Source organism: Cervus canadensis, chromosome 21, assembly GCF_019320065.1.
Source record: "Cervus canadensis isolate Bull #8, Minnesota chromosome 21, ASM1932006v1, whole genome shotgun sequence".
In the NCBI taxonomy this organism is placed as follows: domain Eukaryota; kingdom Metazoa; phylum Chordata; class Mammalia; order Artiodactyla; family Cervidae; genus Cervus; species Cervus canadensis.
This window is the reverse complement of record NC_057406.1, coordinates 10,878,143-10,900,869: the sequence shown is the minus strand read 5'-3', so window position 1 is coordinate 10,900,869 and position 22,727 is coordinate 10,878,143. Positions and strand designations below refer to the sequence as shown.

At 53.8% G+C, this 22,727-nt stretch overlaps 1 protein-coding gene across 17 annotated transcripts in view; it reads left to right on the top strand.

Moving 5' to 3' along the window:
- The window catches only part of CACNA1C (calcium voltage-gated channel subunit alpha1 C), a 449,723-nt gene that overhangs the window by 343,547 nt on the left and 83,449 nt on the right, over positions 1 to 22,727 (top strand). For all 17 annotated transcript variants that reach the window (XM_043441750.1, XM_043441741.1, XM_043441743.1 and 14 more), the window contains exons 9-10: positions 1,359 to 1,531; positions 17,882 to 17,972. In XM_043441750.1, coding sequence (XP_043297685.1) covers positions 1,359 to 1,531; positions 17,882 to 17,972 — 264 coding nt within the window. The remainder of the gene's footprint in view (positions 1 to 1,358; positions 1,532 to 17,881; positions 17,973 to 22,727) is intronic.

Sequence of the window (22,727 nt, the reverse complement as noted above, 5' to 3'; positions counted from 1 at the left end):
AGCATCATCAAAGCGGCAGTTGGCAAGAACTCGGAGCCCACATCTCCCAACGGAAATGTCCCCAGACCGTCCCGGCCCTACCCCCGATGGTAAAGAGTGAAAGCTGAGCTCCGGCAGTGAATGCAGACCTTGGACAGTGGGTGTGGGGGCTCCGGAGCTGAGTCGTCCTGCCCCCTGGCTCACCTGTGTGCCCTGCCTTCCATGACGCCTGCCTGTGGAGTGTCTGCTCCTGCAGAATCCCTTCAGGTGGACTCTACAGCCTCCCACCCTGAACTGCGCCTCCCCCACTAAGGGAAGGAGGAATCGTGTCTCTAGGAAGAAGCTGAAATGCCCAGTGCGTCCACACATACCCCAGGGGTCCCGAGTACCACAGACTGAGGCATGCATGGCTATTTATTTAGAAAAGGCACAGACTTGCTTCAATAGTGAGACCCAGCCTCCTTGACCCCCTTCTTGGCCACCAGCCCCTCCTGGCTCAGAAAGTGAATTCAAAATCACAGAGAAAATAAGGACAGAGTCACAGAAAACAGGAAAGAGGTAGACACTCTCCAAAATTCTTCAATAGGTCCTTCTTCCAGCAAATCCCAACCCAATTTTAGCTTCTACTCATTATTGCTTGAGACTGAATGCCCCATTTAACTTTTATATCGTCTTGACTTTATGCATTTTCCCATTCTGATTAGATTTCTTTTTTAACCCAAAGGGCAGCCACAGGACATTTTCTTGTGTTTGGAGCCCTCTTTGGTCTCCTTCATGTGGGAAAGAACTTTCTCTAGATTAGAAACCCTCCAGGCTTGCTGAACCAGCAGAACATGCCCTAGAAATGAGAAGGGGTAGAGAGGTGAGCTCTCCTGGGCCTGACCTCAGTGACTATACCAGCCACGTATAACATGGGCTCTTTGAGGGGCAGAGCCCTGATTTGTAACATTTGACGATTTCTGTAGTATATACACCCCACCAGGGCCAACCTTGAGCCCCTGAGGAAGCACCTGGGTTGGCAGAGCCGGTGGGGTGGGTTGGGGGGGGCTTCAGCTAGACTCCAGCTCCTCGTCTCCCGGGGCTGTAGTGGGGGTCCCCACTGGCTACTGTTTAGAAGGCCTTTCAGGTCATTGGGGGACGTCTGTCATGAGAGGCAGCTTGCAATCACAGCCCACAAAAAGGGGACATGAGTTTGGTCTATCTGCTCCTCATGTCCCAGGTGAGGACGTCCCACCCAGCCATTTTATGAGAGCAGATCAAACCTGGGACAGGGGTCCATGCAAGTGGGGGCCGGCGGTGGGCTTCCTGTGCGATGCAGCTAACCCTTTGTTCCTCTTGCCCCGTCTCTCCTGCCCTGCCCACTTGGCGTCTCTCACCAGAGAGTTCTCCAAAGAGCGAGAGAAGGCCAAGGCCCGGGGCGACTTCCAGAAGCTGCGAGAGAAGCAGCAGCTGGAGGAGGACCTGAAGGGCTACCTGGACTGGATCACGCAGGCCGAGGACATCGACCCCGAGAATGAGGACGAGGGCCTGGACGAGGAGAAGCCCCGAAACAGTGAGCAGCCTCCCGTGAGGGACTGGGGGCTGGGCCCAAGAGGGGGTGCTCAGGGAGCAGAGGTGGCCCACCCCTGCCTCGCGGGTGCATCCTTCTTGGTGCTCAGAGGTCAGTCCCACGGGTGCAGCAGAGCCTCCCGGTCCTGCTGGAGCCTCTGGTCCGGAGACACTTTGCTTGGTGGGGTTCTTTGTTTTTAATCTGACGTCCTTCTCCCAGCCGGGCTCCCTGGGCGGAGGGGCGGGCATCCTACTCTGGGCTTGTTCAAAAGGGACCAGCTCCACCTCCACCACCTGGAAAGGGTGCCCCTGCCCCTTTCCAAGCACCACTGTGCTCTCTCAGGGAAAAGAGCCAAAGGTTTCCCTCGAGGAGGTTCGATTCAAAGCTCCAGGGAGGTGCTAAACTGGAAGGCTGAGGAAACCCCAAGGAATTTGGCAGAACAGCATCAGGTTTTAGAAATGGATCCCAATCCCTTTCTCTGGGGTTTCCCATGGCAGCTTGTTGGCCAGGCTTTTGCTGGGATGGTAATGAGAGTGATGGATGGTATTGACTCGCAAGTGTCGAGGAGATGATGAATCGCAGAAATTCAGGCTCATGGGACACACCCAGTGGTTCTGAAATGTGGGCCGGGGACCAGCAGCACCAGCGTCACTGGGGGACTTGCTAGAAATGCAGGCTCCTGACGCCTCCTCAGATCTGGTGGCTCCAGGGTGGGGCTCTGTGCTCTGTTCAGCCCCCAGTACCTGGGTTGTGGGGTGAACGTGGCCCTAACTGCCCTGTGTCTCCTCTGACCCCCATCTCTCTGACCCCGACCATGCTTTCCTCCTGTGGGTGTCCTTCCGTCATGTTTCACACATTTGAATAAGGTCGTTTCTGACCAAGGAATCCATAAGGTTAAACAGCTTGCTGCGTGGGTCAGGCAGGTAAGGGCGGGGAACCAAAGAGGCTTGGGGGCCGAAAGGGAGAAGGGAGACCCGCTGGGCTCTGGGGACCGATGGGGAGGCAGGGTGTCCATCACTGCATCCTTCTGGAGGCCAGGAAGGCACAGGATGCGTGTGTGCACGTGTGTCCTGACACAGTGTGTGGATACCCTGGCCGTGTGTGTGGGCGTACATTGTGCTGGCTGTGTCCACGCTTCCCGGCTGGTTTCTGGCTGTTCCTGCTTGTTGGTGCCTGAGTTCTCGGTGGCAATCCGGGAAGAGAGGTGGGTGGAGGGAGAGGGCAGAGGACACGGCTGTGAGCAAGGAGCGGCCCGCCTTCCCTCATCTCAGACGCAGGTGGAACACATCCTCCAATGATGCCCTTTCTGGTGACTCTGCTCAAGGTACAAACACAGAATTAGAACATGCCCTGCCAGGGGCTGGTAACAACATGATTCAACAACCCAAGGAGGACTTCACGCTCTGCTGGGAGTTCAGCAGGCTGGAAGGCTGAAGGCCTGGGATGGATTAGAACAGGGAGCAGCAACGCAGCCAAGGGTCTTCCTGGGAAGACGCCCAGCAGTCTTGCTGACGGATCGTGGACAAGGGGGTGGTCCATGGTGCCGAGCGGTGCGTGAATGAGTGAGCTGGCCTGGAAGCCGAGGGGACCCCTGCCGCCAAGCACAGGAGTCGGCTCTGGGCCCCAGTCTGCTCCCTGGTCAGGACGGTGCTCAGTTCATGACGGATGGCGGGGGCGGATTTCTTGCATGTTCATAGGTACATGTGTGTCTGCAGCCCACCCAACACTGCGGGCCGTCCAGAGACGCAGTGATCCCCTCTCCTCCAAGGATGAGTATGCTGCCGCCTGTCCTGCCCAGATGGAGGAGTCTCTGCTGCTGGAGCAGATCGAGTGCACAAGCCCCCCACCCCCATTTCTGACCCAGCTTTGGGGAGCACACGATGAACCGCCCACCCTGGTGGACAGAGTCTCTCTCAGGACCCTCATGAGCCCAAATACGGATGAGCTCAGCCTGGAAGCTGCTGCCCCTCCCCCAGGCTCTTTCCTCGGGGCCTGGGTCTGCTTCTGTCTTCAGCCTTGTCCCAGGAGGAGGACAGTGCAGGGCCTGCCTGCTTCCATCATGGAGGTGGTGGTGGGGCAGTCCGGGGGTTGGGGCACCAGGGAATGAGCATCTTAAAAAGCAAGACAAAGGGTGGAATAGAAACACTTGAGGAACTGAACGTGCGATGCCTGGGGCTGGAGCCAGAAGGTTCATCCGGAGGTGGGGGCTTCAGGAAAGTCCGATCAAGAGCACAGTGGACAAGACTGGGTTGTTAAGGAGCTGGCCACCTAATGGATTTGAAGAAAAGGCAGGCCCGTGCTCAGAAATTATATTCTGATCTTCAGAACTTCATAGTTTGCCCTTTGAAGCAAATACAAGGGGAGAGATGCTACTATATGTTTCCATCAAAGTAGCTGAAATTTGCCTTTGAAATTGCTAAAAGATTATAGTACAGTGTATCTGCCAGTTCGCTTCAGCTCAAAGACTAACTAGTCTATTCAGAAAAAAGATAAAAGATATTGTCAGTCTTGACCAGTGGCTCTGGCCACTTCTGCCTTCGCCCCAGCCGGCAACCCCAGCGGCACTTAGGAGATGCCAGGTGTCTGACAATGGTGATACAGCCGTGACTCCAGCCAGGAAACTGCTCAGTGACACGTTATCGCCTGGTGGCTGAGCACACCCACGAGGAGCCCAGGTATACATTTGTGGAGGAAAAGCTACGGACACCACTGAGGTCGTAGAAGGAGTAGGGTTAGGGAAGGCAACAGAGAGAAAGTGCATTGTTTGAGGTGTTTCTCTAAGTAATCAGAGTCGATAAGGTGGCCAGTAAATTATATAAAAAATACGTTACAATATTCTGAGTTCATTCATCCTCCCTCACACCCATCCATCCATCTCCCGATTAAAGGTCCGCTCTGCGCCACACGCTGCTTCAGACCCTGGGGACACAGCCTTCATGGGACCGGAATCCTTCTCTTCTTTCTTTCTCCTCCTCAAGATCAAAAATGCATGGATTAATTATTTGTGCATGTGGGAATCTCTCTTTCACGCTGTTCAGACCATTTAAATGCAGCCCCAGCCCTCGAAGACAGACATTAGTGCGATGAGCGTGGAAAAGACAGACAGACCGTGGAATCGAACGACCGAGTTTCCACACAGACAAGCCGATTAAATATGTATTCCGTGTATTCAGCACTGCTCCCAGGAGCCCCTCTGCAGTCCCCGTGCAGCAGCAGAGCTGCGTGGCTTCCACCCGCCCTGCCAAGTCTGGATTGTGTATTGTTGAAACACAGAGATTGGAGGGCTTCCAGGAGCAGAGGCTGCCCTCAGAAGGGCCCAGTGGGGCTCGAAAGCAGGGAGCTGAACATCACTGGTCCACACTGTACACATGTCCAAAGCACGTGCATCATTATTTGAGCTTTTTTTACATTTCGATGAAAACAAATGGTGTGTTCCTTGGACGTACTTGTTCTCACAGCCGCTGCACACCTGGAATGACGAGAAAGAGTTCTGGTCAGACGGCCAGAGGGACATTAGCAAGTGTTTTTCTCCTCGATTCCCTTCTTACTCTGGCCCCTAAGTGCCCATGTTAGAGGCCATACTAACCCTACACCCCGCGGGGAGAGCAGACGCCTCTCCGGCCCAGCACCTTTAGCCAGTTCTAACTCTGCCTTAGGGCTGTGGGGAAACAGCTCACTCGGCCGGTGAGGCAAGGCGTCAGGCACAAGCTGAGTCCCGCAGTGAGCACCAGCGTCCGATCCCTGGGCCGCGCGGTTAGGCTGATTCACGGATCCTTCCAGCTGCTGGGAACGACTCCCCTGGGCGGGTGCTGGGGGCCCATCTTCTCATGTGCAGAACCGCACTCGGGAATCTGGTAGGAACAAGGACATGGGCAGGGGTGTCTCCAAGGGCAGCCCATGAGCCAGGGAGCAGTCTGGCTGCTCTGCTGTCGGGCCCAGTCTGGGAGCGGCGGAGGGGCCCCTGGGGGCCCCATCCAGTGTACGGTGAGAGCACGCTGTTCTCAGAGTATGGCCCTAAGAAGACAGTGTTCCGTGAAGGTCATCCAGGGAGGTGGGGGACAGTGGACTGTCCTGTTTCCAACGACATCCCAGGTGGTAGCAGGGCAAGAAAGAAAGCCGCTTCCTGAAATTCATAAAAGTATACATCCTTTGTAATTTAGATGTGATTCATGTGAGTCCATCCGACTGACCGAACTCACTCCCAGCAAAGAGGTCTGCAGGGGACTTCCACTGGACAGAGCTTTGATGAAAGGTTTATCCTCTCAAAAGATATACATTTCAGTTTTCATAAGATTCTTCAGTGTTAGGGGTTTTTAACAAAAAATAAGGATATTAAGATATTTTTCAATATCTAGTCACAGGAGCCATTGATGGTCACTAAATTCGTATTCTAAAACTGACTTGCTAAGCATAATGTTAGTTTTGACACACAGACCCGAAGTCGTGCTGAGGGGGCTTCAGAATGTGCCAGGTACAGGCACACAAACCCCCCAAGGTTAGAGGTCAAGAGGAAACAAAAACGCAGGCCAGAAGCTGGTAAGCAATGGTTCCGGCTGCACCGAAACTAGTCTGTGCCTCTACTCGGGGGTGAGATAATAGATCTGCTCTCAACAGCTGGCTGATGAGGTGAAAAGCCCTCATTATATGCTTGACAGGCCAGTTTTAAGGGGGAAAGCCTTTGTTTACCTTCTCAATTCCAAGCTTCAAATCAGCCAGTCAACTCTTACATCTCATGTCAGTGACTCATGAGATAGGATAACGATATCCAGCATCACGTCAGTCACTGTGTCAACAAAATTCTCTGAAAATAAAAGCATGTACACACACACACACTCACACACACACCAGGGGTACACACACACATCAGGCGCATGGATACACACACACGTCCCCACACCACATACACAGGCAAGAAGAAACTGAGGACCCTTTCTCGACAGGGACATTCAGAATTACAGTCTCATTGTATTTGCTGATATTCAACACTTGCTCCAGCTACGACGAGAAGCTTGGTGGGTCGCTTGCTGTGCCCCAGCAGACACGAAGAGAAAGATCGAGCTTCCACCTGGGAGCAGGGGGCACATCTTCTTGGTGTGGAAAGTCAGGCCAGCAGTGAGGGTCCTGGCCCTCTTGCCCTCGGCTCCCTCCGCCGTTCTGCAGTGATTGGGCAGCTGATAGTCAGGCGGGGTATCCAAGGTTTTCACCAGAGGGCACCAGGCTTCAGTTAGACTTGTAGAGCTTCTTCTTGAGCCTCTTAGGTGGTATAAAATCATTTCCATTAGTTGTAGCTGCCACTACTCCCTTACTGGATGGATTCTATCAGTTTAAGTTGTCCCTTGATTAGATCAGAAATGTGAACACAGCCAGCTCTCACCTGACTGGAGGCTGGAGCTTACGGTCTGCACAGTTGTGGTGGTGTGTTGTGTTGTAGACTGAACAGGAGTTGAGACCCACAGGTCACCAGACTCCCAGGTCCTACCCGGTGGCCAATGGGCACTTTGCCCATCTCGGTTTCTTTGTCTGTAAAAGGGGGGAGTCAGATCAGTTCAATTCGGTTCAGTCACTCAGTCGTGTCCGACTCCTTGCAACCCCATGAACCACAGCACACCAGGCCTCCCTGTCCATCACCAACTCCCAGAGTCCACCCAAACCCATGTCCACTGAGTCGGTGATGCCATCCAACCATCTCATCCTCTGTTGTCCCCTTCTCCTCCTGCCCTCAATCTTTCCCAGCACCAGGGTCTTTTCAAATGAGTTAGCTCTTCACATCAGGTGGCCACAGTATTAGAGTTTCAGCTTCAACATCAATCTTACCAATGAACACCCAGAACTGATCTCCTTTAGGATGGACTGGTTGGATCTCCTTGCAGTCCAAGGGACTCTCAAGAGTCTTCTCCAACACCACAGTTCAAAAACATCAATTCTTCAGTGCTCAGCTTACTTTATAGTCCAACTCTCACATCCATACATGACCCCTGGAAAAACCATAGCCTTGACTAGATGGACCTTTGTTGACAAAGTAATGTCTCTGCTTTTTAATATGCTGTCTAGATTGGTCATAACTTTCCTTCCAAGGAGTAAGCGTCTTTTAAGTTCATGGCTGCAGTTACCATCTGCAGTGATTTTGGAGCCCAGAAAAATAAAGTCAGCCACTGTTTCCACTGTTTCCCCATCTATTTGCCATGAAGTGATGGAACTGGATGCCATAATCTTAGTTTTCTGAATGTTGAGCTTTAAGCCAACTTTTTCACTCTCCTCTTTCACTTTCATCAAGAGGCTGTTTAGTTCTTCTTCACTTTCTGCCATAAGGGTGGTGTCATCTGCATATCTGAGGTTATTGATATTTCTCCCGGCAATCTCGATTCCAGCTTCTGCTTCCCCCAGCCCAGCGTTTCTCATGATGTACTCTGCATATAAGTTAAATAAGCAGGGTGACAATATACAGCTTTGACATACTCCTTTTCCTATTTGGAACCAGTCTGTTCCATGTCCAGTTCTGTTGCCTCCTGACCTACATACAGGTTTCTCAAGAGGCAAGTCAGGTGGTCTGGTATTCCCATCTCTTTCAGAATTTTCCACAGTTTACTATGATCCACACAGTCAAAGGCTTTGGCATAGTCAATAAAGCAGAAATAGATGTTTTTCTGGAACTCTCTTGTTTTTTCGATGATCCAATGGATGTTGGCAATTTGATCTCTTGTTCCTCTGCCTTTTCTAAAACCAGCTTGAACATCTGGAAGTTCATGGTTCACGTATTGCTGAAGCCTGGCTTGGAGAATTTTGAGCATTACTTTACTAGCGTGTGATGTGAGTGCCTTTGTATGGTAGTTTGAGCATTCTTTGGCATTGCCTTTCTTTGGGATTGGAATGAAAACTGACCTTTTCCAGTCCTGTGGCCACTGCTGAGTTTTCCAAATTTTCTGGCATATTGAGTGCAGCACTTTCACAGCATCATCTTTTAGGATTTGAAATAGTTCAACTGGAATTCCATCACCTCCACTAGCTTTGTAGTGATGCTTCCTAAGGCCCACTTGACTTCACATTCCAGGATGTCTAGCTCTAGGTGAGTGATCACAGACCCGTTCCAGGATCAGGTGTGGTTTCTGTGGCTCGAGGCTGACACATGTCAGCTTTAGCCCTGGGAGTTTAGACAAACCTCCACTCCATCAGACCCCAGAGGACATGAGTTGATTTCAGATTCCTGAAATTTGCTCTGGATCTCCCATAGAATTCCCCTGAACCCTGAAAGCAAGCTGATTCTTCCAAAGATCTTCCTGGTGCCTGGCATCCTCTGTCCCCCCTCACCTGGAGAACCCAGCTCCACCATCTTCCTTACGAACGCCCCACTCTGAGCCCTCCTCGGGCGCCCCTCCCCTTCCACCCTTCCCCCTCCTCTCCTTACCCCCCTTTTTGACCCCAGGTGCCTGCTCTATGCCTGCCTGGTGACACTGATGTACACGACCTGTTATACCTGTCTATCCATCTTCCCCCCTGCTGGACTGCGCACCTGTAGTGAGAGGGGAGGTTCACATCCCCAGAACTGTCACAGAGCCTGGCGGATCAACCAGCAGTGAATATGGAAAAGGGGTGGGAGGCCTGGAAATCTGTGAAAGTCCACCATTGGGAACAGGTGACCTGGACCCGCCTTGTCACTGTGTCAGGCTAAAACCAGACAGGACCAGATATCTGGCCCCGCAGAGGCCACGGAATGAATCAGACACACCAATTAATTTGTCATCTTCCGTTTCTTGTCTGTCAATACTTCTCTCTGACTTCTGCAAGAGAACAGACCTCCTCAATGTTTTTCTTCATGTACCAACCGCTTCTCCCCTTTCTTCTTCAAATACATTCAGAGAAGTGACAGAAATATCTTTATTTTATTTCTCTCTCAGTGAGGCCAGCTGGCTGTCTGCACAGGCAGTTGAGAAAGGGTTAAGAGAGGACCCAGAGTAAGTTCCCAGCTGTTTCTTTAGGGCCGGAAAGCTGAATACATTTAATGCTTGAAAAGGTCAACTCCCTTCCAAGGGGCAGAGGTTTGATTTCATCCATCGTGTGTTCTTGGGCATAATGCTCATTTCATTCACTGGTAGAGATGGAGATTTATGGACTAAATGTTATCACAAGCAGAGACTTAATGAGATCTCAGCTGCGTCTCCTGGGCGGAGTGGAAAGCAGCCATTTTGGTAATAAATAGAGAACAGCTTCTAATTTGTAAATTCCTCTTTCCGTTGCTAAGTCTAATCAGATCAGTGAAACTGGAGGGAATTGTTGACGACCCAAGATGATTTTCCATGCCTTAATCTATCCAGGAAGCATTACTTCTAATGGAAGTGGCTTGCTTCCCTGGCAGCAGTAGGAGATGACATTTCTCATTAGACTAACTCAATTGTTGCCTATTAAAAAATATGTTTAGCCCCAAATCTATTTAAAAGCAAACTGGAACTGAGGCCCCGTATCACTCTGCTACTAGTCTCCCTGCTTCGTAGATGCAGAAATTCTTTCCAATGAGCTGCAGACCTCTCTCTGTAGCAGGGCCATCCCGAAGGGTCCACGGCCAGTGTGATGTCATCCTGACCCAACAGAAGTGTCCAGAGTATGGCTTGGTGGACCACCAGGCAGTCAGGTGTGCTCACAGCCTCTCTGGCATGGCAGAGAGCAGGTGGGGAGAATAGAACCCAGTCTCTGGCAGACCCTGCAGTTGAAGGTTAAAAAGGAGAATTAAGGGGGGGCACCAAAGGAGAAGAGCAAAGCTCTTTTCTCGAGTCCTGCTTGAATCTTTTTTTTTTTTTTTTCGTGCGTGTAATAACAGTTCAAGGTTTTTACAAAGTGTCTTCTCACAAGCTGTTAAGCATTTCCAGGGCAGGGACCCTGTCAGGGTAGGTGACTGTTCTTGCCCAGTAGGGACATCATGAATATTCATGAAGGTCTGACCACCTTGACAACCAGGGCCCCAAGGGAACGTGGTGTCTGCAGCCCTCCTAGGGGAGTGGCTGAGAACACGTCCACCATCACCAACCAGCACTCAGACTCCAGGTGACCGTTCAGATCAGAGCAGCTGGTCCTGAAGTCCTTCTCTTAGGCCTGCATTTTTGCTTTTTCATCCCCAATAAGTCCATCTGGTGTCTGGGCAATACGCGCACACAGAGAAGTATTACTCTAACCCATGTTACCTTTAATCTTCACTTAACCCTCCAAGATCCATATTGTGGTCTCTGTTTTTTGGGGTTTTTTTTTTTCAGTTTGATTAATTTTTGGCTGAGCTGGGTCTTCGTTGCTCTGCGGGCTTTTCTCTAGTTGCAGCAAGTAAGGGCTGCTCTTCATTGCAGTGCTACAGCTTCTCAGTGGGGAGGCTTCCCTTGTTGCAAAGCATGGGCTCTCGGGCACGTGGGCTTCAGCAGTGGGCTCAATAGTGTGGTGCGCGGGCTTCGTTGCTTCTTAGTGTGTGGGGTCTTCCCAAACCAGGGCTCAAACCCTTGTCTCCTGCATTGGCAGGCAGATTCTTTACCACTGAGCCACCAGGAAAGCCCCATATTGTCTCCGTTGTTTTTCAGATGAGAAAACTGAGGTTTAGGTCATTTTCCCAAAAGGATCATTTCAGGCAGCCCCAGAAATGGATGTCGCAGGTTTGGAGACAGAGACTATATCCCCTAACCACCTTGTCAACACTAAACCATCCCAGGGTCTGCACAGAATGTGGGCTCAGCCCTTCCCTGTCTCTGAACTCGACCTCTGGCTGCCCCCTATGGATGTGGTCCTGACAGGGCCTGGCCAGTGAAGGAGGGGAGCAAGGCCTCCGGTCTAGAGCAGGTTCTGGAGTGGTCTTGCTGAGAAAGATGTGGACGATTAAAGCATCGGGAGAACCAGGATGCAGAAGAACCTGACAAGCACCAGCAGGGAGAGCTGCACGATCAATTGAAGTGGAGGACGTGGCGGGCGGGGGTGGCTGATGGATGCGCTGACCGCTGCCCGCAGACTCATTCAGGGAGTTATGGGGCTTGAGGCACCGCAGGTTTGGGAGCTTAAGTGACTCACTTCCCATAAACGCCTGCAGTTTAAGACTGGAATCTGCTCTCCTGCTGAGGGGAAGTCAAGGCTGAAACCTCTTAAAGAAGCCGTTCTCTCATCAGGACAGCCCCACCGTGGGTGCCCACAGCCTTCAGGATCTTGCTGGACCCCCGTAGGGCCTCCCTGGGGAATCTGACTCAGGCCAAAGTTATCATGAGCAGCAGAAAATAGGGAAGAAGATGGAGCCCAAGAAGAAAGAGAGAGAGAGAAAGCACACCCTGAGCTCTGCAGGCCCCTGTGGACAGCACACTCAGGGCACAAGTGTGAGACCCGGACCTTCAGGAGGGAGCTAGGGCAAGCCTGTGCTTGGCCAGGATGACCACGGTGGGCTTTCGGCCCCTCTATGATGTGAGTAAAGGGCTGGGAAGAAAAGGAGGCAGTGCTGGCTGGTGGGAAAGGGACCAGACCTCCAGCTCTAATTAGCTGTGTGACCTTGGGCGAGTCACTGATCCTCTCTGTACCTCACTGGTCTCCACTGTCAAAGGAAGGGCTGCTCTGCCCTTCTAGCAATACATGTAGGCTTCGGCAGGGAAACCAAACCACAGAGGAGGGACGTAACAAACCCCAGGTCTCAGAGCTCCAAAGTGCAAAGTGAGAGTGAAAGTCACTCAGCCATGTCCGACTCTTTGTGACCCCATGGACTATACAGTCCATGGAATTCTCCAGGCCAGAATACTGGAGTGGGTAGCCGTTCCCTTGTCCAGGAGATCTTCCGAACCCAGGGATCAAACGCAGGTCTCCTGCATTCCAGGCTGATTCTTTACCAGCTGAGTTACAAGGGAAGCCCCCAAAGTGCAGAGCCAGGGTTCAAACTCAAGCCACTGGCTCCAGGGCCCAGGCTCAGACCCAGCAGCACCGTGGGCAGGGTTGCACAGTACCTGACTTCTCCCGGGACCCCCCACCCATACCCTATGCCCACCTTCTACTCCTCCCAGTGACCCTAGCACATCCACAGGCCTCTTCTCTCCTGATCGGGAAGGGCTTCATGAACTTGTCTGATGTGCATGAGGGTAGACTTGGCTTGACACAGGCTGGGGTTCAAGTCCCGGATCTCATGAGCTGCTCTGCTCACTTTGGATAAGCCGCTTCATCCTCTCAGCCTCAGTTTCCTGATCTATGAAATGGGAGCATGTAATAGGGCAATTGATATACTCTCTCACAGAGTTGTTCTGAGGCTTGAGTTAGGTCTGGTGTGTCGCTGGCAGGTCGCAGGTGATGGAAGCCCGAGCTGTTATAAGGACACTGCAGTAGAGCTGTTATGATCCTGGCCTTACTACCCTCTGTCCTGAGAAAATCCAAGACCCTAAAACAGAGGGATGACATGGTAGACACCGTCCAGCTGGGCTGGGGCTAGACTGGAGAGGGACCAGGGACACGGCCATTCTCTGTCCCTCATATGTCACTCCACACGGGTGACCCTCTGCTGAGCCTGGCCTTGGAATCTAGAACGTTGTCTCCAGCCTAAAAATAGTTTTGTGCCTAAAACAGCTGGTTTCCAGAGGCGTCCTGCACAGAAGGGTACCCATCACCACCTCTCTCACCCCCAAGGGTGGCAGTGAGCTGTGTCCCTCGGGGGCGGGGGGGAGGTGTCCAGCCCCTCCTATTTGCCCAGTGTCCCCAGGGCCTGGAGATGCCCAACTTGGCCCCTTCACCCCTCAGGATGGTGGGGCAGGTGGGACGAGAAGCCGGGTGCCCAAGTGCAGCCCTCCGTCTGGTGCAGCTGCATGGTCCCGCTGCCCCGTCCTAACTGAGGTGGCCGCCGCAATGGCGCCGTGACCGTGGGGAGAGATTTTCTGCTTGGGAGCGCCGGATGTTTATGGCCTGCTGGGAGCACAGCGACCTGGTTTTCTCCTCCGGATGGCGGCTGCAGACCAAGGGAGGGCGTTTCTGCCTCCTCCGGTTTATGGCGGTAATAATAATTATTGCGACAGCATGTCGTGCTTACACTGTGCCTTTTTAATAAGGCCACTTTGTTTGGCTTCTTAATATTTAATCCTGTTTTATATTTACTTTCCGATGGCTTAGAATCAGCCAGGTCTTAACTGCTTCTGGGGAGGCGGCCCTGTGGGGCCCGGGCACTCAGGACGCTGCCGAGGAGGCTCTGGGGGCGGCGTGACCTTCCACCCAGACAGGCCCTGCAACTGGCACCGTTACCTTCTCTCTCCCCAACTCTTCACTCTTTTGTCTGCAATCTGCTTTTCCTCTCCTGCCCCGTCTCTTTCTTTGTCTTGGAAGAGACTGTCAGCTCAGCCTCTGGTCAATTTATTCCTGTAAGAGACGAAGACCATGAGCCCCAGATTATCATGTAACCTAGTTGGAATGGTCCCATGGCCTGGCCAAGGCTAGGGTAGCACTGGCGATTTCTAGACCCACAGTGCAATGCCAGGGAGGCTCCCAGGAGCCTGAGCTGGGCAGAGACTGGGAGGAGGCTCCTATACCCCACAGCCTCTGACCATGAGTGGCCATAGGTTGGACCTCCCCAGCTACAGAGAAGAAGTGAGGACTAACTCTTGAGTTACTTTTCCTGCAGGAGAAAAGGAAACCAAATGAAATGTGATATGGTTCCCCCCACCCCAAGAGGGTCCTGAGGCAGTAACCCCACCCAGGATGCCTGTCCCGTTCTGTCGGGGGCTCAAGCCATGCCCCCAGTGATGCCCTGGCTCCCTGGTGCCTCCCAGGAAGTCAGCCTGCAGGGTTACCAGAGTTCAGCTGCCCTGGATGCTGCCTGACAGAGCCAGGAAGGCCCTGGACTCAGGCCAGCGTCCCCTGCTCCACCCACTCTCACCTGGACAGCAAATCTCCCCCATCAGTGGGTTCACACTGCTCACCCGGCCCGCGCCCAGAGGCATGTGGGTCAGGTCCTGACAGCAAATGGATTCCGACAACTGGGCAGTTTAAGAGGAGGCTCACAAAGATGCAGGCACCAGGGGTGACAGCCCCAAACGGCCTCTGCTGGCACTGTCCTTCAGGCTATCTGCAAAGGTCAGCCTCCCGGATCCCGGGTGGAGGAGCAGCTGAAGGACAAACCCCAAGACACCAGCCCAGGGGAGCAGCCCTGAAACCCCCAAAGATACCAAATGCCTGCTGTAATCACACAACCAATACCATTAGGACCTGAAAAAGAATCCATGCATACGTGCTAAGTCACTTCAGTCATGTCCAACTCTGTGTGACCCTATGGACTGTAGCCCACCAGACTCCTCTCTCTATGGGATTCTCCAGACAAGAATACTGGAGTGGGTTGCCTTGCCTTCCTCCAGGGGATCTCCCCAACCCAGGGATCAAACCCGCATCTCTTACATCTCCTACATTGGAGGCAGGTTCTTTACCACTAACTATCACCTGGGAAGTCCCTTACTCCCTTGCCCTTGTTCAGTTCAGTTCACTCACTCAGTCGTGTCTGACTCTTTGTGACCCCATGGACTGCAGCACACCAGGCTTCCCTGTCCATCACCAACTCCCAGAGCTTGCTCAAACTCGTGTCCATCGATCGGTGATGCCATCTAACCATCTCATCCTCTGTCATCCCCTTCTCCTCCTGCCTTCAATCTTTCCCAGTATCAGAGTCTTTTCCAATGAGTCAATTCTTCGCATCAGGTGGCCAAAGTACTAGAGCTTCAGCTTCAGCATCAGTCCTTCAAATGAACATTCAGGACTGATTTCCTTTAGGATTGACTAGTTTGATCTCCTTGTTATATCCATTCATTTATTTTTTAAATCCCATGTATAAGTGCTAACATACAGTATTTGTCTTTCTCTGACTTATTTCACCAAGCATAATGTCCTCCAGGTCCATCAAAGTTGTTTTAAGCTTTATATTGTGAAAATAAGTCTATTTGGGGTGGACTCCTTTACATATGTTGAAAAGAATCCTGATCCATTTCTTCTCATGATCTAGTCTTCAGAATTCCCACTAACAAGCAGACATGAGGTGGTCCTGCCTGGGAAGCCCTCTCCTCAAAGTCACCCCCATCTGCAGACGACACTTCTGTGGGAGTCCTTCCTTCTCCCCAGGATCTGTGGTCCTGTGTCATAAGTTCATGTGATCTGGGGTTTGGGTTCTGTTTTGTTAAGTGTTCTTACATGTTTTGGTTTATTGCTTTTTACCATTTCTTCAGTTTTGTTTTCGGAAGTGAGCCCTGCGTCCCGTGTGGGCTCCGAGTCCCATTTCTTTCTTTCCCCACAGCTGACCTGAGCTCTGCCCATGTCTTATTCCTGATTTTTGACTCTGATGTCTTATCTGTGAAAGAAGGCATCTGGTGTGTCTGCTTGATCAGAAGGAAGGAGAGTTTCTTGGTTGCTTGGTCTAATCGCCCCCAGAAACCCATGGTGACGTCCCCCACACCACATGCATGTAAACATGTGCTGGTGCCCACAGGGCAGGGCGGGAGCCTGCTTCTCCTGGGGAGTGTGTGTGTGTGTGTGTGTGTGTGCGTGTGCATGTGCGTGCAAAGGGAGGGTGGCCTGTCCCACCCAAATCCACCACCTCACTGCCCCTTCCAGCCTGTAAAGTCAGTGAACATGACAACTGCAGCGGCTGAGCCCCGAGAGGGCCTTTCCTTTGAAGATCACTGGCCAAGGTTAAGGTCACTCTCAGTGCAGCTGTAGACAGTGAGATCCAGCATCACCGGGTGACTGCACCCCACACTCTGTGATGCCCCAGAGCCTGCCCGGCTGTCGGAATCCCATCTCATCTGGTGTGTAGCCCGGGGGCCGTCAAGCTGAGCACAGCGCAGGGGCCGAGATCCCTGTGCTCCAGTCCAAGCCCCTAACCACTGTGTGAGTTAGCACCTGGCCCTGCCCTGGGCCTCACCTCCCTGTCCTGTGACCAGAAGACTGGGCGACTCCCTTGCAATGACGTCTGGATTTGTTTACACCCGAGTTTGTGGAAAAGGACTCAAGGGTGGATACAGGACAGTCAGGCTTACGGAGTCGCAGGCTTTCAGGCTGTGTCTTCACGTTCTGGGAATGAGTCTCTCTCACCTGCCCTTGACTTCATTCAAAAGGAAAGAAACTAAGGAAAAGCCACATCCAGCAACATCCCCCACCCAACCAGGAGACTTATCCGGATGGCATGCTCTGTTCTGGTGGCAGACCCCCGGGTACTGGTCCCTGTTCCACGTCCCCAGATGTCCCACCCCCACCAGCGCAGGTTCTGTGGCCACTGGGGCTCCTGACCTGCCCCGGTTGAGGGTGCCACGCTGCAAACAGAGCTGAGCCAGGACCAAGGATGTGGAGGCCATGCTAGAGAACAAGGACGGGAAAGATAAGGACATTGTGTGGCATGTTAGAAGGGTCAGAGAAGCTGGAAAAGAAGGAGAAGAATTCTTTGGGGATATACTTTTATTTGGAATAAAAAATCGTAATAGAAGAAAGAGGATGAGATGGTTGGATGGCATCACTGACCCCATAGACATGAGTTAGCAAACTCCTGGAGACAGTGAAGGACAGGGAAGCCTGGTGTGTTGCAGTCCACGAGGATGCAAAGAATCGGACACTGAGCGACTGAACAATAAACGAAGTCTCTTCTTCTAAGCCGCTGACCTGGACTCCAAGCTAGAAGATTCCAGTCGCCCTGGAAATCCAGCCCCACCACCTCAGAGGAAACTGGAGACAGACCGGGTGGGTCGGCCATCGTGGAGTCGAATGGACTGTGTCCCAGGCCGGCCCGCCGAGATACTGTGGGGAGGTGGTATCCCTACATGTGTCTTCAGGCTGTGTCTCACTGTCGTTTGGTGGGTCTGGCATGGAGGCTTCTCATTCCCACGTCTGCAGGGCTGAGCTGAGTCCTGAATGTGGCGCTGGACGCAGCTGCTCCCCATGAGTTGTTTCAGGCTCTGTTCTGGATGGAATCAACCCAGTGAGCAGGACTCAGGCCGAGGGGCAGACCCTCCTCTGATCCATCGAGCAGCCCACACCCTTGTCAAAGACACCCTTTCCATGGACAGGCTGGACCCTAAGCTGGGGACGAAGCCCCTTAGCATAGGGGGCTGGAAAGAAATAAGAAAAATAAAATATTGTCGTGACAGCTCATCTTTTTATCTGGAGGAATGGATGCAAAAGGGAAAGTGGGAGTGGCTTTTCCAAGCGCATGGGATTGATGGTAGAGGAGGGACTGAGTGGGGGAGGGAGTTAGTGTCCCCCTTAGAGTGTCCTGGGTGGCGAGGGGCACCGCAGACAGGCAGCAGGTGTGTGAGTCAGGACCGCAGACTGCCAGGCACTGCCAGGGCTCCCGTCCTGGCTGGGCTGCAGACTAACCCCTCTCTCCTTCCCTCCATGACCCTGCAGTGAGCATGCCCACCAGTGAGACCGAGTCTGTCAACACCGAAAACGTGGCTGGAGGGGACATCGAGGGAGAGAGCTGCGGGGCCAGGCTGGCGTAAGTAGTCTGGGGAGTGGGGCCTGTGGTCCAGGGAGAGGTGAGCACGGCCCTGGCTGGGGGCTGCTCTTCACGTCCCAGGAGTTGGACTTTGGATTTTGAGCCCCTTTCCATCCCATCAGGGAAACAGAGTGTGTATCTCTTTGGGGATGGGGACATACATGTGTTGAGGGGGCCTTGAAGTCTGTTTCTTCCCAGCCCCTCACCCCATTTCTTCAGATCAGCTTTGTGAGGGTCCCTGGGTCCTGCTAAGCACCCTTTCATTTCTGATAAATGTGACCCAGGGGATAGGCAAACTGGCAAGAAAATACTCTGGGAGTGGTGGTCTTACTTACAGCTCTGAGTTATCTACCCGGGGAAGGGAGCACAGTTGTCTGCCATGCAAACTCAGCTATGAAAGTTCACCAGTGCCAGCCGGGCAAGCGGCCACCTCCCCTAACACGAGCCCCAGCCCCCGGTTTCCTGAGCAGACTTGGCTCCGGGGCTGGGCCAGGTGTGTGGAGGGACACCATCACCTCTAAGCTCCATCCTAAAAATGGGCACCAGCAGGCCCTAGGAGATGTCCCCCAGCAAGAAATGAAAGGAAAATGGCTTAACTGCTAAAAATAAGCACACTGCTGGGTTCCATTCTCAGAGTCTCAAAAAGCAGAGTCCACATACTGTAAGCTGGGTTCCATCGGGAGTCCGGCTGACCCTGAGGGTGGGGCCTCCTGCACCTGCCAGGCTGCACGTTGGGAAGTGGGGGCTGCTTGCCCCTGTTCCCAGGGATGTAAGACTCACCCTGGAAACAAAAAGGAACAGCAGGCGAAGGGCTTGGAGGAGGACCAGCCCCACGTCGGCTGAGTGTCTAAGTTGCTCCATAGTGGGAACAGCGTCCTCGTTGACCTGTGCCCCTGAAATGCCTTTGTATCTGGGTGACCCCTGCCCTCGCGAGGCAGTCCCCTTGTGGGTGCCTCTCATCTGAGCCGGGCCAGCCTTCAAGCAAGTGGGGAGCAGGAACAGACGATTTTCGGGGTACACGGGCCTTGCCATCACTCCTCCCCACAGCAGCACCAGGGAATCTATGCTGCTGAGTCCCAGCGATGTGAGGAAGCAGTTATTGTCAAACTGTTGTTAAAATACGGGGCTAATTACGTTCAAAGCAGCAGGGTGAACCCTCCCCTCTTCCCTCCTGTTAGAACAGCACAAGCAATCTCTCAGGATTGTGGACATAGGCCTGGCCCGCCACAGTTGAGAAGGTGAATGGCAGGTCCCCAAAGGGACGGAGGGAAGGTGATGAGGACGTTACCCTCTGGCTCTGGGCCCAGGTGACAGGCCGAGGGAGACCAGGGCGCTTGGCACCCACAAGCCTGTCCCCACAGAGGGGGCTAACATCTTCAGGACATGCCATACAAGCTGCCAGGACTTGGCAGGAATGAACGGCGGTCCCCACAAACACCCGTGTTTGTGCCCCTACTGTGTGCAGATAAAATGCCTGGCCTCAGCACCAGGATTATAGTGTGTCCTACATAGACTGCCATCTTTCCCCAGCAGCTTCAGACAGCCATGGGAGAAGACCATCAGCGTTCCTGGTGGGGACGCAGCGTTAACGCCAGGGGCTGAGGCCAAGCGAGATGAGCAGGGAGATGCCAGCACATCTGAAGCTGAGAACAAACAGCCTGAGTAGCAGGATGGGGATTTCTGTGTCGTGAGAGGCCTGGCTGAAGATGGTTCCAAGGGGATGGGGCAGACAGAAAGGGACTGCAAGGTGATGTTTTGTGGGGAGGGGGCAGGCAAGCAGGGGAGGGGATGAGAGGAGGGAGCCATCCATTGAGTCTGAAGACAGAAAAGATATGGACACTGAAGTCACCGGCGGGGCTGCAAGGTGTGGGAGCCAGGGTTCTACTCTGGGCTGCTAGAGGCCTCAGTTTAGAAATGAAAGATGTGGTTACATGGCACTGACACCAAGGCTGTTCACCCGGGTGGAAGGCCGGGGCTGAAGGCTGGGAAGTGTCTAGACACTTTTTTTAGAAGTAAAAGAGCAAGTAAATGAAACAGATGGAGAGGTGCCAGGAGACCAGCCAGCACGGGCCCGGAGGCCACTGGAGGAGGGATGTCCAGCCTGAGCTCTTTGTTTGTACCCCATCTGGGCAGCACGCCCACTCGGTGCCAGGCCACGGGGACACGGAGCCTGAGACCATGGTGACACCACCCCGCTGGAACTCACAGCCTGGTGTGGAAGTGACCCTGGGTGTCACTGTGATTTGGGATAAGCGTTCGGAAGGCAATTTCTGCGGGAGAGTGGCCGTGAGAGAAGCAGGCTGCACTGTGTTAAACTGCAGGCCCCAGCCCAGGTGGCGTGCAAGGTCCCTTTGGTCTCAAAGCCCACAGATCTGCAAGAAGGAAGAATCAGAAACAGGCTTCCAGCTCTGACACCACGAATGATGTGCGCCTTGCCACAGGCATGAGCTCAGGGGTCCCGGACGGCACAGGAGGTAAAAGCTGGAGAGGCCCCGAGAGGAGGCCGAGACCTCGGGGCCCAGTGGACGCCACAGGGAGACTGATGCCAAAAGCATCAGCCTCGAGTGGGGTCTGTGCAGTGGGACCCACGGAGAGCAGACAGTAGAGCGGCCAGCATGAGGTTGGCTGAGCATGCCCGGAGTCTGCATCGTGCTGAGGGCGACATAGACGTGACACAGGGCCCGGCGGCTGTGGCGTTGGCCTGGGGGGTTGTTGTTCAGTCGCTCAGTTGTGTCTGACTCTTTTCGACCCCATGGACTGCAGCACACCAGGCTTCCCTGTCCCTCACCATCTCCCAGAGCTTGCTCTAACTCATCTCCATTGAGTCAGTGATGCCATCCAACCATCTTGTCCTCTGTTGCCCCCTTCTCCTCCTGCCTTCAATCTTTCCCTGCGATAGGGTCTTTTCCAATGAGTCATCTCTTCACATCAGGTGGCCAAAGTATTGGAGCTTTAGCTTCGGCGTCAGTCCTTCCAGTGAATATTCAGGACTGATTTCCTTTAGCATTGACTGGTTGGATCTCCTTGCTGGCCAAGAGACTCTCAAGAGTATTCTCCAGCACCAGAGCACCAGGGGGCTGGGTGGGGACTAGGTGATGGGGAGGACCCAGCGGGGGTTGATCAGGCTCCGGGGAAGAGCAGAGGGAAGGGGCCTCTGGCCAGACATGCAGAGAAGCCAGTCCAACTGCAGTCTTTGAGGCAAGGCTCTGTGAAGAGGGGGTCTGGGCCTGGCCCCTCTGGCTGCACCAGCCGTGTGCGGAGTCAAGGAGACGAGCGTCACCCAGGAGAGGCCAGCAGCCCTTCCGAATGATGCTCAGGCAGATTGGGAGGATTGGGGCAAGGACAGTTCCAAACACAGCAGCGGGCAGGCGTCCAGGGCTCCAGACTCTACTACGGTGAAAGGTTAACTGTGGAAGGAGCTCCCAAGAAGTTCAAATATTTGACCAAGAATGACAAATGCAAACTGAGTGACTGAGGGAAGCAGAGGGAGTTCTGAACGTGTCTCTTGCTTTCGGCCCCTGGGGAGGTAGGTGTGTCTTGGAGGCCTGAACAGAGGAGGCAGCTGGGCTTCAGGCCCAACCCACTGGGCTGCGTGTGATCTTAGGTGTGATTCCTCTGTTCTCCACCTGCCACTCCTCAGGAGTCCACGTAAAATACGGGATGGGAATCATCCTCGCAGAGCAGGGACCGGGGGAGCCCGACGCCGTCTGAACAGGTGGTCCCCAGCGGGGTCTGGAGCTCTGGGGCCTCCAGTGTCTGCAGACTTGATGGGACTGAGGGCTTGAAGCCCATGAGAAGGCAGCACCCAACACATGGCCAGAGAACAGGGTGAGGGGCAGGCACGGTGCCCACAGGTGCCCCACTCGCCTGCCCACCAGCAAGATAACCAGTTCTCCAAACCCAGAGCCAGTGGTCACTGCCCAGGACTCGAGGACAGCGGAGACCAGGTCCCTCTGGTTCCGTGAAGCACGCTGACCCTCCTGCATGGGGAGCTTGAGGTCCTTGGCTCCCCAAGATCTGGGGTCTCCTTTGTCTCCAGACACCTGCCCCCAAGGACCCCCTCTTACCTGAGGGGCTCAAGTATTCGGTGCTTAAAGGGGGTGAAAGCTATGGATCCAGAGAGCCTGTGGAACGATGCTCATGACCCAAGAGCAGCAGTCAGGCTTCAGTGTGGCATTCAGGGTCCCACATCAGGACGTGTGACCCTGGGGGAGAGAAAGTCCCGTCCATGTCCTCCTCCTTAGAACGTTCCAGAACACCCAGGAAGGAGCCACAACCAGTGGCCTCGCTTACCTGGGGACTCGTCTCCAACAGGAGCCCTGGGTCGCCCTCACCCAAGTCCCAGAGTCACTGCCTTGGGAGACATGGACACTCTGACCTCAGCTGCCCCCGACAGGGCCCTTTAAGAACTCTCTTTTGCTTATGATCCATTGGCCTGAAAGGGAGCCTTACAGGGAGGGCGTGTGGTCTGCACTGTACAGCCCCCAAGAGGACCCCTGGGATCTCTGGGCACTTTGGCAGAGTGGCCAGGCTGACAGCCACCCACCCTGGCTGGTGTCCACAGCGAGGGTTCAGCTGCACAGCGAGCCAGGCCGGACTGGAGGAGGGACCCCTGACCGACCACCGCCCAGCACAGCTGGACGACTTTTGCTTCCCCATTAAACAGGGCTCCGGCCTCGCCCTCAGGCCATGTGGTGTGTGGTTGCACCCTGCACCCCAGCCTTGCCCTCGGGCCGTGTGACTAGACCCTGCACC